Below are 16,888 nucleotides of genomic sequence, written 5' to 3'. Positions count from 1 at the left end.
CTATTACAAAAACTCATTTCTATAGTGGAGATTCTGGGTGCAATGGAAGCAGATGCAACTGTCTGGAAGCAAAAGCTTCCTTTGGGAAAAATGAAGCCAAGCACTGTGCATGGTAGGGAAGCTAAACCACAGTGCAAGCCTAGTGTCAAAGATGCATTTAAGCTTGACTATAATTGCAGCATGTGAAATGGCAGAGCATGAGCGTTTGAAATGCCTCTTTCGGTGGGGTTATGTCAATAGATGATGTCATGCGCACAAGTGAGAGCAAATTTCCCTAGTGAAATAGAGCTAATGGCACAGACAGGCTCATTTAAGCAAAATTGCCCTCAATTTTGGCTGAAACATATGAAAATTGTACAGTAATTTTAGCAAGAGGTTATCCAGCCAATAAAATATTCTGAATATTAAATGTTTAAGAAAAGCCAGGGTGTTTTCTGCCTGCAGGTCACTGACCAAAGCAGGACAGTGGGGTGCAGCCATGTTTGGCATGAGGATTGTAGGGGGAGGATGGAGCCTATATGGGCAGTTCTAGTGGGAAAATGTGTTCTTAAAGTATGTAAAGCCACATCTTTGTCAGGCTGCCATTACGCATCATGAGGCATCTTAGAGGCATCTACATCGTGGCATGAAAATGATAACTTTAATTAGCTCCAGCTAGTTGGCTTACTCTGTTTTCTGTCAATTTACGGTCTTGCAGCTCCAGCTGCGAGGAGCGGTTGGTGGCTCTCTGCTGCCTGCTCCCCGCCTGGCTCCGTGCTGTGTGGCACTGCCCCAGCCCTCCCAGGGCCAGGCTCTGCCTGCTCCTGCCAGTCACGTCTCCAAATGCTTTGGTCCTGTTGGGACTGGCTGGCTGGCTGATGACTGTTGTGGGCTTCCTGGGCTGTGCAGCTGTGTCCTCCAGGTAGGATTTCACAGGCAGCTGCCAGTTCTTTCAATTAAAGTTCTTTTGACTGGAGCCTAAAAGGTTGAATTAAAAAATCCGTTTAAGCTTAGATTTGAAGAGAAGATACCAAATAGAAGATGGGTTGCAGAAGTATTTTAAGTATTGTTCTTGACTTTCTGCAGAGTGTTTCCCTTGAACATATTAATGGCATGATTGCAATAAAACTGGAATGTTTCGACAGAAATAGTTGCATCCAATGCTGGAGACTACAAAAGCCTGTATGGCTCTGGTCCTTGAGGATGGCTTATTTGAGAGCACAGAAGTAGAGAAAGAGTAAAGAGCGGTGATGCAAGCACAGGCGTTCTCATGTGCCATGGCAAAGCAAGGTGCCTTGCCTTTACTGTGGGGTCAATGCTTCTTCAGGTGGCTGTTCCTCAGCCTCTGCTGCATGGTGTTGGCTGCGGCCTCAGCTGCTCCTGATACATGTTTCGTCTCCAGGTCTGCTGCCTTGAGTCTGGACATCTCATTTCTGAGGAGGTGATGGAGGGTCCTGCAGTGAAACAGCCTTTCTCAGCTTCAGGAGGTCTTGGTCTGGCTTTGTTCTTGTGCTCAGGAAAAGTGCTTGTGGCTTCCTTAACTCTGTCTTGGGGCTCTGTTTGCTGCTCCCGTATGATTAGGACATCTCGGAGCCTAAGACAAGCGTGGGCCTCGGCTGCTTCACCTGTGCTCAGCAGCGCTTGGAGCCTTTGGAGAAGCACAGCCCCAGCATGGCTGGCAGGAGGGTGGAAGGGAGCGTGTGTGGGCTGAGGTAATGGAAAGCAGGGCCAGGATGGGTGGTGGTTCTGGGCTCCTTGCCACCCAGACAGTCCCTCGAGGCTAAGTTCATGCTGGAACATGCTCTGTCCTCCTCTCCTCTAGTAATGTTACCAAGTGCCCCAGGCCATGTCCTGTCTCCTTCCAACGTGCCATTACTGACTTGCAGCCAACCTCTCCCAACTTCTCCTTCCCTCGTTCCCTGTGGAACAAGCCGATCCCTATTCCTCTTGCTGCTTCCCCAAAGGGGAATTAAAGGCTGTATCCTGCTTGTGAAACGTCGTAGACAAAGCGCCAAACGATTTTGGTGGTTTGGAGCTGAGCATCTGATGGAGTGCCTTTATTCCCTGTCCCGGTCTAATGGGCAGTAGGTCCTGGCAAGCGACACCACGTGCAACTGGTTGTGTTGAGTGAGGTTTGGAGGCTTTGTGATCTGGTATTTATTAAGGGTTGCTTTGTCTGAGCACTGACTCCTCCATCTGATTGAAAGGGCAGAGCAGAGCCTGCGTGGCCAGGCACAGGAGACCAGGGGGTGCTGAGGTGCCTTCGAGCGCTGATCTTGTCCTTCCTTTCTCAGACAGCAGAGGGAATCCCCCAGCCCCTCTCGACTTGCTGCTTGCTTTTTACCTACACTTAGGCTTTTGGAAGCAATTTGGTGTGTTGTGTTGGATCAGCTCTTCAGTGGCTGGCTGTTGGTTGTCTGTTATGCAAGTGGCTCTTTTAAGAGGGGATTTGAAGCTGTGCTTTATTTGGACCAAATAAGTCAATCAAAAATATATTGTGTGTTAATTAAGATGTTATAAAAGTGCAACGTGGAGACCAGTTGACTCTTCTAATTGCATGCATGTGCTGTGGTCAGCTGTTTTGGGATGACTTTTGTGCTGCTGTTTACTTCAGAAACTTCTCCCCTTGCACCACATCTATCAGCTCTCCCGAACCCAGCCAGAAGGGCCTTTGTGGGAAAAGGATCCCAGGAGAAAACAAAGAGTCAGAAAGGGTAATGAGTCAAAAAAGAGCAAATGGGGTTGAGGGTCAAAATGAGAGCAGGAAGAGCAGAGACCCTGCAGGGGATGGTCACCATCTGATGGTGCCTGCGGCTTGCAGAGGTGTCCTGGCAGGCAGCGTCGTGCTGCCTGTGGGCTTGTTAAGCCGAGGGAATGGGGATGGTGAACTTGTTGTTTTCCCATGAGTGTCCTTGCTGAGAGGCTTCCACTGACACAAGCCATTACTGAGGGCAGTAACACGGCATGGGGTCACCAGGACAAAGGAAACTGAGCCTTGTGATCCCAAGACTGCAGAACGACACCGAGGCTGGAGGATTTTGGCTTTTTTAGGGTCTCAGACTAAGGTGAGATGCCTCTGCTTGTTTCCTCTAGCTTTGTGGCTCGGAACAGTCCCTGCCAACTCATTCCCGCTTACAGCACTGTTTTCCTGGTCCCTCTTGCTCTCACAGTATTTAGACAACATTTGAACACTGATGTGAACCCCGTGCCCCTGCATGAATCCATTCTGTGCTGCGTGGCTGTAGCTTGGAGTGTCCCTGAGAGGGTGAAGAGCTGCAGAGGTAAATGGGTCTAGCCGTGCCCTGCTGCTAGACAGTGGGACTTCCAGGGGGTCTACTTCCAGGGGGTCTTTTTGCAGAGCTGTGGTGGATTTTCCAGGGAAGGGTCACGTTTGGGTGTATTTTGTGGAAATGGCAAGACGACCCATCCATCTGTTATATTTCAAGTTCTGGCTCTGAAGCCAGGTGCTCTTCAGTAGAAATGTACTTTTTTCAGCCTCATTTTTTAAAAGAACTGAGGTCTTTTGACTTTTTTGAAAGGTACCTGATGCAGGTACATGAAAAGGAAAAAAATCATCCTGCCCAACTTTGTTTTGCAAAGCTAAGAAAAGGCGCTAGCAGGATGTGCCGAGTGGCCTCTGCTTGGTCTTCGGTGACAGTCTGAGGGCGCAGTTACCTGTGTAAGTCTTCCTCCTGCTGCGTTAAGGGGGATGCATAAAGCCCGAAGAGCATCTCCTAGCGAGCAGCCTGCCTTACGTATCGGATCCCAGCAGGAGCATACCCAGGGCTGTCCCTGCAGCCGTGTGCAGGAGCACAACGCACCTTCACTGCTGGTGCTTGCTGCCACGCTGAATCCTGCACAGGTACGTCTGCTTCTGACTTCTTACAGGTCTGATGCTCTCTGGTAGAAGGTCAGGACAAGCAGCTGAGGCTGCTACTAACACAAACACCTTGGAGATACAGGAGGGATGCTAAACCAAAAGCCCTCGCCCAGGGCTGCACGTTGCTCCGAATCACATCAGCCCCAAACTGCCCCGGGGTGGCACACGTCAGCCGCGGGGCCACACGTGGTCGTGCAGCCTCCATGTGAGGTCCTGCCCGTGGGACAGTCCCTGGGGCAGCGCGTGGGAGCCTGTGGTGGTGGCGTGGGCAGGGACCTGTCCTCCCAGGGAGAAAGGCTCCACAGGCTGGGCTTGAGGTGGGGACTTGCTGGAGACAGCTTAATTCAGGAGACTTCAGTTAAAGAGGTTTATGTTTAAGAGCTGTTGAGCTGAAAAGCTCCGAGTTAAGGAAATATTAAGTTTTGAAGCTTAACAGCTTGCAACTTTTTTTTTTAGGGAAAAATGAAACCGTGGAGGAATATAAATCCAAGGAGCCAAGCTCTAGGATTTAATGCAGTGCGAAGGCTGGAATTTCCCACTGGTTTGTGTAGGGTCCTCTGCAGAGGTTTGTCTGTTCTTCCTCCCTCCAGAAGCACTCGAGCAGCTGCCGCGTGCTCTCCCAGGGGACCTGTGATGCTTGTGGGTGGTGGGACCAGAGAAAGCCCAAGGTAAAGCAGTGATGCCATTGCCTCCGTTCCCAAGAAGCCCAGGAAGCTCCTGGGAGCAGCCTTGCTCTCCCTGGGCTGGCAGCGCTGGGTGGGCTGGGGGGTCTTGGCCAGCCCCCTCCTCGTGGGACTCGGTGCTGTCCCAGCTGGTTGTCCCTCCCATTCGTATTGCTAAATGAAAGCTGCCGAGGTTGATATTCCATTATTTGCAACGATTTGTTCTTCTATGATTCCGTTGTACATTATTCCACTGTTCCCTGGCTGCCCAGGGACTTCAGGGCATTCTTCACAGCTTTCTGCTCAGTGCTGCTCGATGGATTTGTTTTCTTCACCCAGGCTCCAGGCAGAGACCTTCCTCTCTCTCCAGCTGGGCTTCCCAGCAGCTATGATGTGGTCAACACTTTCCCTTGCTTCGGGGGGTCAAGGCACACCTGAGATCGGTGGTGCCAGTCGTTGGGTCCCTTGATGGAGACAGAAGGCTGGGACTGCAGGGGCTTTGCAGCCCTGCTGGGGAAGCAATGGGACTCGTGCTGTGGGCTGTGTCCCAGGCTAAACCCTCTCCCAGCTCTGGTTTCCTGCAGGGCTCAGTGTCCCTGTGGATGAGTTTATGTTAGAAATTACAGCCTTGCTTGTTAACGTTTTCTGTGGCCTAGATATTCAAATCTACATGTCCAAAAATTGCAGTGTGGCTCTGTGCTTCCAGGCTCCACCCCGGAGCGTGCGGCCAAAGCTGCATCCTGCCTTTGCTCATTGCTGTGACTGAATGTCGTGGTGCTGAGGCTTAGCTCTGTCCTCCTGGGCATCAATTCGTGTTTTCTTTTGTGTGCTCTTCTGTCAAATGAGTGGTTGTAAAGTATCCACCCCCTGCATGGCCCATCTGTGGGGCAGAAGAGTTCCCAAAATCTGTTATCTTGGGCTGAAGTTGTTTCTTTGTGTGCATGCTGGGTATGGACGGAATATGCACCGCATCCCTTCCAAAAGTTGGCTGGCCTTTTTCAGAGAGGTTAAAATGTAAAAGTCCTCCGTAAATTGATTTTCAGTAAGAGTCGCTCATGGATGCAACCCAAGGGCACCGATTCAGAATCTGATGGGGCAAAACCACCGTAGGTACACTGGCGGGGCTGAGCTGCGTTGCTGAACTTTTTGCAAAACGTGAGCCTGGGGTTTTCTTTGTGCCTTTAAACCCTGGCTGCAAGGGAGGAAGAGCCCTGGCAGTGCAGGGTGCCAGGATCCTGCACTGCCCTTCTTGTCCCAGTTCTCAGTTCCAGACACAAGGGGATCCTGCAGGTGGGAAGGTTTCCCACTCCCTTAAGTGTGCAGCCTTGTTGAAGGTGTTGTGCCCCATGAAGCTCCCACTGGCTCGCTGACATGAGCAGGGAAGGGGACGCCCTGACAGCCTGGCCGGCGTGCCGCTGAGTGAGGAGTGGTGAATGTCCAGCTCTCCGTAACCGCTGTGCCAGCCTTCGCACCTGAGTTGTGCTGCACAACAAGAAAAAATTGTGATCACATAGGGAGTATTTTCAGGATGACCCTCCTCCCCGCCCCCCCCAAACCCAGCATGTCCTCTTTAAAAGCCACCAGCACTATGTCCAGTGGGGATCCAGCAGTGCGAGGTGCCGGCTCCACAGCTTGTGAGTGGTGCTCAGGTGGCTTCCTGGTGTCACCACAGCCCTCGTGGGTGACAGGTCCCAGCCTGGGCTGGCTCAGGAGATGCTCTTCTCGGTGAGGTGCCACTGGCATCAAAGGTGGTGCATCCCCACCGCGTGGTCTGGAGATTGGTGTGGATTTGGGGTGTTGAGCTTGGTTACATGTCCTGAGCACTCCCCAAACCCTCTGCCAGCAGCTGAAGGGCCAACCAAGAGCTGGTGTCACGCTGTTGACGCTGAGCTGATGCTGCAGGAATGACGATGGGCCAGTGGGTTCATCTTAGGTCAATAGGTCGTAGGACCCAAAGTCTGGGGCCGTGTCCCTGAGCCAGATGTGCTCTGATGGGGTGGGATAGGCGCTCACGGCTGAGTTAGGGACTTTGCGCCTTCACAGTGGGTCGCTAGTGGTGGTGCTCCAAACCTGGCAAGCCCCCTCAGCTGCTCCCTAGAGAGGCTGGGAAGGGAGAGCAGCTTTGGTGTGCCTCACGTTAGCCATTTGGGGTTTTTTGGTCTAGGAGAAGGAGTGAATTTAGCAGTTGCCAGCACTTTGCTCAGCAAGAGCCCTGCGCAGCTGCGGGTGGTGCTGGCCAGGTCTCAGCAGCCGGGGGAGCTTTTGGGGTCCTGCTTCAGAGAGGTGCAGGGCAGCAGGGAGGGTTGCCCTCTGCAGTGGGGGTTCACAGGTGCCAGGCGTTGTCCTCCTGATTGCACCCCCATGGCGAGCTGCTGGTGGGCACAGGGAGCAGCTAAAGTGCTGGCGGTGGCGAGGGGCAGGTTGTGTGGGGGACTGCAGCTGGGAAAAGGTGACGGGGGAATCCTGGTGTCTGCGCTGTTGCTGCTTGGGGTCTTCTGTCCTCATGGGTGGAGGAAAACATGGTGCTTTCAATGGGTCCTATGGCTTCAGGGATAACTTGGAGTGTTGGAAGTGGGAAAGGTGGCGAGGGCTGTTGGTGGAGCAGGGGAAGTCTGGTTCCATCCAAGGATGGAATTGGAGGCAGCCTGTGGCACGTTGGCCATCTGCAGGGAGCTGGTGGCCATGTCTGCAGCTTCTCCTGGGGGCTCCAGGCTCTGCTGGGCAGGGCTGTGCCGGCTTCCCACGGCCAGCCCCTGCCACCGGGGTGTTCTCTACACGGGGTGTATGGTGACTCTGCGTTTCTGATGGGTGTTACAGCTCGGCACTTGTGCCTACGGTAGAGTCAAAGGGGAGATTACGTCCTGAGGATGCCCAAAGCAACACGTCAGGGCCCGACTCATGTCCTGAGGCTGGTCTGGGGAGAGTTCAGATTAATTTTCCGATTGCTCTGAGGTTTGGTGTGTGGGAAAGCTGGGGTGGAGTAGTCAAAGCTCAGGTTTGAAGGGTATGGGGGCTGTGAGAGGATCTGATCAAAAGAGAAATAGGGGATAATTAGGAATATATTGAATACTTTCCTGACTAAGCTTAAGAGCTTTGAATTTGCGAGGGTTTTGACAAACTTAATGCTTTCTGTTACTCCTGGGCCTGAAACTATGAGCTGAAAACCACCGAGTTGTTGTCCAAAGGGTCCCTGCTGACGAGCTCCAGGGATGAGGAGGCCGCTTGGTTCGTGGCAGAAAACCGGGGGGCAGCGTGGGGTGCCCTGATCGGGGGGGGAGCAGAAGGGGGGTGCTCCTGCGCGCCACTATCCGAGGGTTTGAAAAGCCCGCAGTTATGAGCTATGGTTATGTTCTCACTTAATAAGGTGTTAACTGACGCTAGGCTCTCTTCTGAGAGTTTCAACACGCGTGGAGGTAACGGCTCCTGGCATTTTGTCTGCCCGAAAGGAGCTCTCGGAGCCGCCCGGGCACTCACCGCGCGCTCTCAACGTGGGAACATATATATATATATATATATATATATATATTTTTTTCCCTCGATGGGGAAAAAAACAAAAGGAAAAGAAAGAGAAAGGGGACCCGGGGGGCTTGGGGGGGGTGTGCGGCGGGGCTCCTTTGCGCGGCTGCGGTGCTGCCGTGCGGCCGCTGGAGGGCAGGCGAGCCGTGCCGGAGCGCGCCGGGCAGCGCGGCCGCGGGCAGGGCGCTCCGCGGGGACACCCCCGGCGGATGCTCGGGGGGCCGGGGGGAGCCGGGGGGGGGGATGCCCCTGCCCGGTGTGGGTGGCGATGGGGGGCCCGGGGGGGGTCCGGGGGCTGCCGCTCCCCCCGGGGCTCGCCGAGGGCGCGCCGCGCTCCCGGCCGCGCCGAGGTAAGACCCCCCCGGACCCCCCAAACCGGTGCGTAGCGGGCTGCCACCCCCCACCCCTTTATTTAATTTTTTTTCGGGGTTTTCCTCGCGGCTCGGGCTCTGCCCGCTCCGTCGGGCCCCGCTCCCTTTTTCCTTTCTTTTATTTTTTTTTTCCGTATTTTTTTAATACTTTTCACGCTTTCCCAGCCCTCCCAGCCGGGCTGTGCCCCCCCCCAAGCCCCCCCCTTTATTTTTCACCGCAGCGGCTGTGCCGAGCGCTCCTCGCGGGGCTCCCAGGCCGGGCACCGCCTCCGCACCCCGCTCCGCACCATGCCCGGGGAGGGGGCGCGGAGCCGCGGGGAGGCTTCATCCGGCTCGGGGCGGGGGGGGGCAGGGGGGGAGCGGCGGGGGGGCACGGGCTGATGATCGGAAGTTCCTGACAATAAGCACCTTCATCCCCCCCAAAGGCGGAGAGAGAGAGGGAGAGGAGGAGGAGAGACAGGGGGAGAGGAGAGCTGATGCCTAAGCGAGTCACTCGGCGGAGGCAAGGCGGGCGGTACCACAACTTCCCGGCGGCGCGGAGCGGTGCGGAGCGGAGCCTGCCGGCCGGATCGCTCCCATGTCAGGGCGGCGGTGGGGGTCTGCACTCCGCTAGCGGCAAGCCACCGACCTCCCCCTCTCCTCGCCCAGCGATGTATTCACTGCTCTCCGCCTGCACTTGCCTGTAAGGATTACGGCATTTTTTTTTTTTTTTTTTTCTCTCCTCGTTTTTTTTTTTTTTTTTAATATATAAAATTTTTATTTTTTTTTATTGCTTTTCTTTTTCAAACTTTCATTTTGGAGGCTCCGGTTGCGTTTTCCTCGCGATCAGGTGGGAATGGGGAGCCGAGCCTTTTCATGCGCAGAGCATCGAGCTGCGCCGTTTAAAAAAAAAAAAAAAAATCGCAAAGAAAAACAAAGCAAAAAAAAAAATATCCGACTTTAACCATTTTACCGCATCATTTGATCTTTTGTTGCTTTTTTTTCTCCTCTCCAGATGTTTACATTTCCTGCTGCTGTGCTTTCAGGTACAGGTACGTGTCCTTTCTGTCCTCTTTCGCTTTTGGTTGTAAAAAAGAAACAAAGGCGGCGTGCTGACCTCGGAGTGCCAGGCAGTTTTGGCTAGGGCTTTCACTTTTCTTCCCCCTTTAGTTTTTATAGCCGCATTAAAACGATCCCCACGCCAGATGCTGGAGTGGCACTTGCCCTGGGAGCTGAGCCGCTTTCCAGTGGCCACTCGGTGCCTCGGCGGGCTGGGGCGCAGCCGGGCGCCGGTAGCCTGCGTTAGCGGGATCCTCTGGAGTGCATTAGCCTGGCTAATGATGTGAGAGGCAGTGTTGGACTCTCCTCCTCGCACAACGTTGATTGATGCACTTGCCTTGGAATAGCAGGCGCTCTCCTGCTCGCCCTATTTTCTTTTTCTTTTTTTTTTTTTCCTTCATAGGGAACTTACTCCCAAAAACTGATACTTTGAAAAACACGACTTTCCCTAGCCAGGAGAAGGAGGCTGCGCGCTCCCTCCCCATTATTCAGGAGAACGCAATCCAAGTCCGATCCCGCTTTTGATCCTGCCTCGGCAGGAACGCAGTCGCTGGAGGAGCACCCGTGGGACGGGGACGGGTGGTTGCTGCCCCCAGACAGCACTGGGGCTCCCCAGGGTGCTGCTTCGAGCCGGGCATCCCGGGGGACACCCACCTGTGGGGTGGGCAGGGCAGGTGCCGTGTCCCCGTCACCTCCCAGCCGGTGTCCCTTGGGCTGGGGGCTGCTCGTGCCACCCCTGGCCCTGCACTGAGTTTTGGCTAGGGTTGCACCTGCTCGTCCTCCCGTAGTGAGGCAGGGTCTGGGCAAAGCGTGGTCATGGGTTTGGGAAGGGGCTCCATCCCCCTGGCCAAGCTTAAACCCAACCAGCCCCTTCCCTGCTCCCTTCCTCTAAAAAAAAAAAAAAATCAGATTATTTTTTTCCCCCTCATTCCCCCTGAAAATTGTGGCTTGAACATAAAACCAGCGGAGCAGCCTCCTCATCGGGAGGGGTTCCACAGCTGTAAATTACCCTGTGGTTGGGAGGCGTTCGTTGCGTTGCTCCAGTGCATTTTTTTGTTGTTGTTTCTTTTTTTTTCTTCTTTTTTTTTTTTTTTCCAAACCCGAGGAATAACAGGCTGCGCAGGGCTCGCAGCGATGGCACCCTTTGCAGCAGGGAGACATTTTTTGCGATTGTGTGGTAACTGAAGTTAATCAGCCCGCCAGCCCCCTCCCTCTCCCCTTCCCTTTGGTGCTTTTAGTGAATCAGGAAAAGTTTGGCTCGCTGCCTGGAAAGCACTTGCTAAAATCTGATCTCTTACTTCAGCAGCCTTAAAACTTGGGAAGTTATTGGCATTTATACAGTTGGAGCTTGCAGGCTTCCAAAGCAATAAAATAATATAAAAAAAAAAAAGTCAGTCCGCGCTCTCGTGCTATTAGAACCATACTTTCTCGATATTTTTTTTTCTTTTTAGTGCTGATTTTGCAGCATTTTGCGGGATTTGCCGCTCGGCTTCGCCCCGGCCGGGCGCTGCGGGGCTGGGGGGCGGTGGGTCCCGGCGGGTACCGCGGCGCGAGGTGAGCTCTTACGGCGCTGAGCGTGGGGAGCCAAAACACGAGATTAGTCATACTCAAGGGCCTTCGAGTGAGTGTTTACAGTATTAATGGTAGATGAAAAGATGTGAACGCTGTAAGTTTTTATTGCCCATTCTGTTACACTTTCTTTCTGGATTTATTCACGGGATTACATGTTTTGAGCCTGAATGGGAGCGAGGGATTATAGGATTTCTTTTATAATGATCAGTTTGGGTAGGAGTTAGCCTTTGGTGAACTGGAGCAAATTAATGCATCGCTTAGGTTTAATATTTATTTAGGCTGGAGGAAGTTGTTTGGTTTTGCTTAAAGGGCTCTGCGTTGTGTTGGGGAGGTTTAGGAGCGGATTATATTCTCAGGGTGGATGGATATATTCGAAGGCCGGCTCTCGCCTCCCCTCATTGCCACGAGCAGCAGGTCGTCCTGCCTGCTGGCTCTGGCACTGCGCTCCCGGGCTGCTGAGCATCGCCCCGTGGCTCTGCACGGGAAGGTGACAGGACCCAGGGCAGCGCCGGGGGTTTTGTGCCCGCAGTTCCTCGTGCAGGAGGATTTGTGCAAGGTGGCATCGCTGCTCGCCTGCAGGCTGGAAGCATTCCCGAAGGCACCAAGGCCCCTGCCTGACCCGTGCTGGTGTTTCTTTGTGGGGAAGCACCTGTGGGTGGGTCGTGGGGTGAGAGGGCATGGGGAGCTTTGGGAGCAGAGTTTGGACTGGTTGGAGGAGCTGGGCTCCTTTGGGGCATCACCGCTGGGTATCAGAGGGGATCCCAGCTCTGGGCACAGCAGTGAGCATCCCTGTGCTGCGTCCCCTCCAGGCAGGGCTGTGAGGAGCATGGCTCCTTCTCCATCCCTGACCCGTATAAGCAGTGTCCCCATCTCTCTCATTTCCTTCTCTCGCATCTTGGGCAGTTCCTCTGCTGCCTGGGGATGCTGCAGTCCTGAAAGCTGCTCTAGGCAGGAGGGACAGTGGGTGTCCTTGGGGACACTGGAGAGATCAGTTGATTCATGCAGCTTTCTCTCAGGGATGACCCCATGCAGGTCACTGACTGCTGGCACTTACCCTTGGCGTTCTCCAGTTGAGTTCTTCTGCTGCTGTCTCACGCTTTCAGGTGTGATTTGGTCTCCCCGCACTCATCTCTCTGCGCATCCTGGTGCAGTTTTGGGTTTGGTTTTGGGGTCAGCACGGGCAAGGAGCCTCAGATGCACCCTGTGCCTCTGAGCACCTAGGGGACATGTTACTGTCCATGTGGCTGACGGGTCACCACGTTGTGCTGGCTCTGGCAGCCCCGAGGACGATGGCATTGGGACCGTGTCACCTTTGGGAGCTCCTCACCTTGAACGAGGCTGGCTGAGCAACAGGGGGCCAGGGCTGGGAGCTGCCAGCTCTCCTGGCCCCGCGCTGCCTCCAGCGCAGCAGCAGCAGCAGCAGTGCCAGCACGGGCTGCCCAGCCATGCCGCTCCCCTGCCCCGGTAAACCTCGGCGTGCTCTTCTACACGACGTGCATCTGTCTTAGATTATGGAGAGGTCCCCGATAGGGCCAAATCCTTTGCTTTTACGGCTCTTGTAGGTTAAGATCCAGCTTTGGAATCTGATCCAGAAGCAAACAGGAGGTCAGAGGAGTGCACAAGGCAGCACCGTGCTATTTTCACATCTGCTGTTGTTGTGTAAGAGGAAGGCTGCTGCGTGCTATGCCAATAGTAACTTATGTTTCTCCTAAGCTCCTGTGCAGCTACAGACAGTTATTGTTTGGGGCTTTGTAAAGTGAGACATGGAGAAGCGTTGCTTCCACACGTTCAGCGAGCCAGATCCTGCGGTCTGGCCGGGCTGTGCGCAGCACATGTCGGAGGCATGAGTCTGCTGAGCGGCAGCGACGGGGCCGATTCTCCCCCGGCTCCGCGCCGGTCCCTGGGGGCCGCCAGTGCCACCAGAACAAAGCAGGCATGGGGACAGGCTCCAGGGGCTGGGGAGAGGTGAGGTGCCATGGTTGTCATCTCCGCTCAGCTGGGACCGTGAGCATCACCAGCAACTTCAGCACCGAGCTGTCCTGCTGTGCTGCGTTACCCCATGAGCTCCTCCACGGGGATGCTGACAGGTAGGTTTAGTGGTGCTGGTGTGAAGGACAAAATGTGCTAACAGTGGTCTTGGAAAGGCTGAGAAGGGGCTGAGCTCGAGCAGGAAAATCTTCTTTTGAGTTTTCTGATCACAGCAACTCTCAATTATTAGGCAGCGAGAGCTCAGGAGGAACTGCACGAGCAAAACCTGCTGGAGCTGGAAGCGGAGGAGCTCGGTGGTGGGGAGCGAATGGCCCCAGCAGGGGATGGAGCTGATGGTGCCGTGTGCGTGGCTCCATGCTCAGGGCTGGGTGCTTGGGGTGGACAAAACACCCACTCGCATGGCTCCGTGGCTGTCCCGCAGCTAGCCTGCAGCCCGAGCAGGCAGGGGCTGACCGCATACTGAATTGCGGGTTCCTGTTTTAAATCCCTTGCTCTCAAGGTAACGACCATGCTTGCTTGCCACGAGTGATTTTTTTATTTCATTATTTTTCCTGCTGACTCACCGCTCTGCTCTAGGAAACGCGGCATCCTGAACCTGCCCCTCGTGCCCTGCTTCTGTCTCGGTCTTTGGAGATGCTCGGGCTCTGGAGAAATGGGAGGCAGCATGGAGCAGGCAGAGACAAGTGTGCACACTTCAGTATTTTGGGGCTTGGTGTTTTCTTTTTGTGTTGTGGCAATGTGGCAAAGCAGAGCTGCTGCTCAGATGCTTCCATCTCCAAACATATATTGCAGCTTGCATTGAGCTTTCAAAGCTCTGGAGATGTGCAGGGTGGTTCAAGGAAACGAGGAAGGGCTTGGCGATTGTTGAGGTGAGCGTGCAGGAGAGAATAGTATTGGGGGGGGGGGGGTGTCCAATTTCCCTGTCCACGACAGCTGGACACACTGTGGGGTTTGTATTTGATCTGTATTTTACCTTCTATATCGCAGCTGCCATGAGCAAGACTGGATGGAGGTGAACGATGCTGGGGTTTGGAGGGATGCTTGCTTAAAGACTACTTGTTATCTGCTTGTGCAGCAGCTTGGCTATAAGGTAGCAAATAAGGAAAGAAAAGAGTGGAAGGGCTGATGCTTCCCGAGCCCTGTGGGTGCATTTTTGGATGTGTGGATGCTGCTGAAGGCGGGGGTGGCAGCCGAGGGTCTGTCAGAGCTCAGGTGCGATCACCAGCATCGCCAGGACTCAACAGCATCAGCAGCGACCCGGGATGTTTTATTTTGACGTAGGCCGATAATGCCAGGTTGGCCCCTGGCTTTCTGTAGGCTGCGATGTGAACACAGCTGAGCAAGTGGCTATCTCGCTCCATGAAGGAGTCTGAACTTGAGAGAAAGGCTCCCCTGGGGTTAAAAGTCCTTCTTCTGGATCCATGACCTACTTCCCGGACCCTCAGATCATTTTTATGGGTCTCTTCCTTTCCTCAGAAGCTGGGAAAACCCCTACTGCGTGCTCTCCTCTCCTCCCTACCAGCGATATCTTCCTGTGCTTCGACTTCTCCCAGATTTGGACGCTTTTGATATCAGTTTTGATAAGAGTGGGTGAAAAAATGTTTTCAGGGAACTGCAATATTTCGGAAAGAGCTGTGTGCCTTCTTGTGGTGCCTGTGTGCAGGTGTGTGAGGGCAGACGCCAGCCTGGCTCCATCGAGGCCCTTTATGCATTGCTTGTAGCGGAGGACGTGGCTTCCGTGGGCATCCTGACTGCTGCTTGTCACAGGAGGCAGGGAGCGATGAGGCTCATGGCAGCGGCTCAGCTCCCTCGGGGAGCCACCGACCAGCCACCGGGACCAGCAGGGTTTTCCCGTGGGTGTCTGAGCCCCCTGCACCTTTTTGTGGTGGTGGTGGGGCTGGGTTTTAGCCCTCCCCTGGCTTTCTGTGGCTTGGTCCCGCAGGTGGGAGCGGGCATTGCGCAGAGCCGCGCATTTCTCTGCCCACCTGGGGTGTCTCGCCTGCTCGCAGCATCTCTCAGGACGCCCACTGAGGATTAGATATCCAGAGAAGTAGCTGCAGGGGAAATAAGAAGAAAAAAAAAAACACAAAAAAAAAAACATAGAAAAGACCGTCTGAGTCTGCCAAAGTATTTTCTTATTGGCATTCAGCAGCCTCGCCATAGCATGAAGAGAGAAAGAAAGGAGAACAGAGAGAGGAAGGAGGAGGCTTAGCCTGTCATGGTCTGCGTGCTTTCTTTTGTGAGAGCTCCTCGCAGCTCCGGTGTCTGCGGTGGGTGGGAGCGGATGTGCCGATCCCCCCCGGGGGGACTGCGGGGCTGGGCCCCCGCTCCTGCCAGCTCCCATGGAGGGCAGCTTCCCCATGGCCTCCCCACGGCCTCCTCCCTGCCTCTCCTGCCCGGGGCCGACAGCTGGATTTCGAGCTAAAACACGCGGCAGTGCTTCCCCCTTAGCGGAGGCACGTCCTCCTAGGTGGGCATCGTTACGCCCTGCTCGCTGCACACAGTTGTGTTCCCATGAGCACGCCTGGCTCCTTCTGTGGCCTGCTGGAGAAGGGTTCACGTGGTGAAATAAGAAATGCATTGCTCTGCTCCAACGCCTTGGCCTGCTTCCTTACGGTATCCTCTGTAGATAGGTGCTGTTTGCTTGCCTGGTTCGCGGCTGTAAGTGGTGCTCGCCCCGTCCAGGGCGATGCTGGCAGAGGTGAGCTTTGCTCTGGAGCTAGTGGGGAGGAAAGGGGCAGATCTGAGGGTGCTGGCTGACCGCAGCCCACCCGAGGGTGCTTAAAATGGGATGGAAAGTGCTCAGCGGGGAGCAGTGCCGGGCGGGAGGGTGCAGTGGGTCCTGCTGCTGTGCTGCCCGGGAATTAAAGGAAATGAGGCAGAGCCCAGCCCTGGGGCTCGCACCACCAAGATTAAAGGTGAGGAAGTGCTTTCCTGGGCTGGGCTAATTGGGGCAGATTTGGCTGGCCCTGGGCATCCTAAAAGCCTGCAGGAGAGCTCCAGACGCAGGGACAAAATGAGGCAGGTGGAAGCATGGCTCGTTGTCCAGCAGCTTTGGCTGAATGTGCAGTTTGGACGGGCTGTATTCAGCAAACAGCAGGGGGACGGCACCAAAGGGGAGCGAAGTGGGACGCGGTGTGCCCCATGAGCCTCCTGGTATCATTTTATACCACAGGTCACATCGAGATTGATCACTAGATCTTGGTGAATTTCCCAGGGCGCTGCATGTTGCATCTGTACAAATACCAGAGCGCAGCAATTAATTAATAGTGGATTGCTCGCCCTGCAAGGTATTTCCAGCACTGCTTCTTCCTACCAGCTCCTCTTTTTCCTCCTGTGTATTTCTCAGCCTCCTGTCTTTCCTGCTAAAATACCATCTTTGGCATCATTTGCAAGGACAGCTTGTTAAAAAGCTGGTGTATCTTTTGCAATATCCTGAGCTACCCTCTTGCAGCAAAGCAGAATTAACACAACTGCAGGAGGCAATGGTGAGCCCATCGAATAAAGAGGTTTGCAGCGTGTGCCCTGGGCATGGCTGGTGGGATGTGTTTCCCCAAACCCTGGGATTACAAATTAGAAAATAGGGTGGGAATCCATGTTGGTAGAAGGTTTTTTTTGCTAATTCTCTGTTGCTATTAATCCATTTGAAGAGTCTCTGGTTGCTGATGAGAATTTGCTCAGACAGTGAGGAATGGCGTCTTGGTTTGGTTCCTCCCTGCCACCCACACCTGGCACTGAAGTGCTGTGATTTTGTTCCCTCAGAATGGGACTGACCCCGTTTCTGAGCTGAGAACCCCTCCTTCCATGCACGCCTTGGGCAATATGTTAACCAAGCCTCTCTTTGGGCTTGTCCTGTTGAATTATCTCAGCGACAGAGATGA

General features: G+C 54.4%; 1 protein-coding gene across 3 annotated transcripts in view; it reads left to right on the top strand.

Annotated features, from left to right (window-relative positions):
* Positions 1-8,779: 8,779 nt before the first annotated feature.
* FGF18 (fibroblast growth factor 18) overlaps positions 8,780-16,888 on the top strand; it is a 72,709-nt gene continuing 64,600 nt past the window's right edge. For 2 of the 3 annotated variants that reach the window (XR_005824335.1, XM_040573435.1), the window contains exons 1-2: positions 8,780-9,090; positions 9,403-9,439. Coding sequence is in view for 2 of the 3 variants with exons in the window: in XM_040573435.1 (XP_040429369.1) it covers positions 8,885-9,090; positions 9,403-9,439 (243 nt within the window). In the remaining variant the exon portion in view is untranslated. The remainder of the gene's footprint in view (positions 9,091-9,402; positions 9,440-16,888) is intronic. The other variant, XM_040573436.1, reaches the window with a different exon arrangement.

The sequence above is a fragment of the Cygnus olor genome, chromosome 14, assembly GCF_009769625.2.
Source record: "Cygnus olor isolate bCygOlo1 chromosome 14, bCygOlo1.pri.v2, whole genome shotgun sequence".
In the NCBI taxonomy this organism is placed as follows: Eukaryota; Metazoa; Chordata; class Aves; order Anseriformes; family Anatidae; genus Cygnus; species Cygnus olor.
The sequence above is the reverse complement of the archived record's forward strand: the minus strand, read 5'-3'. Positions and strand labels throughout refer to the sequence as shown.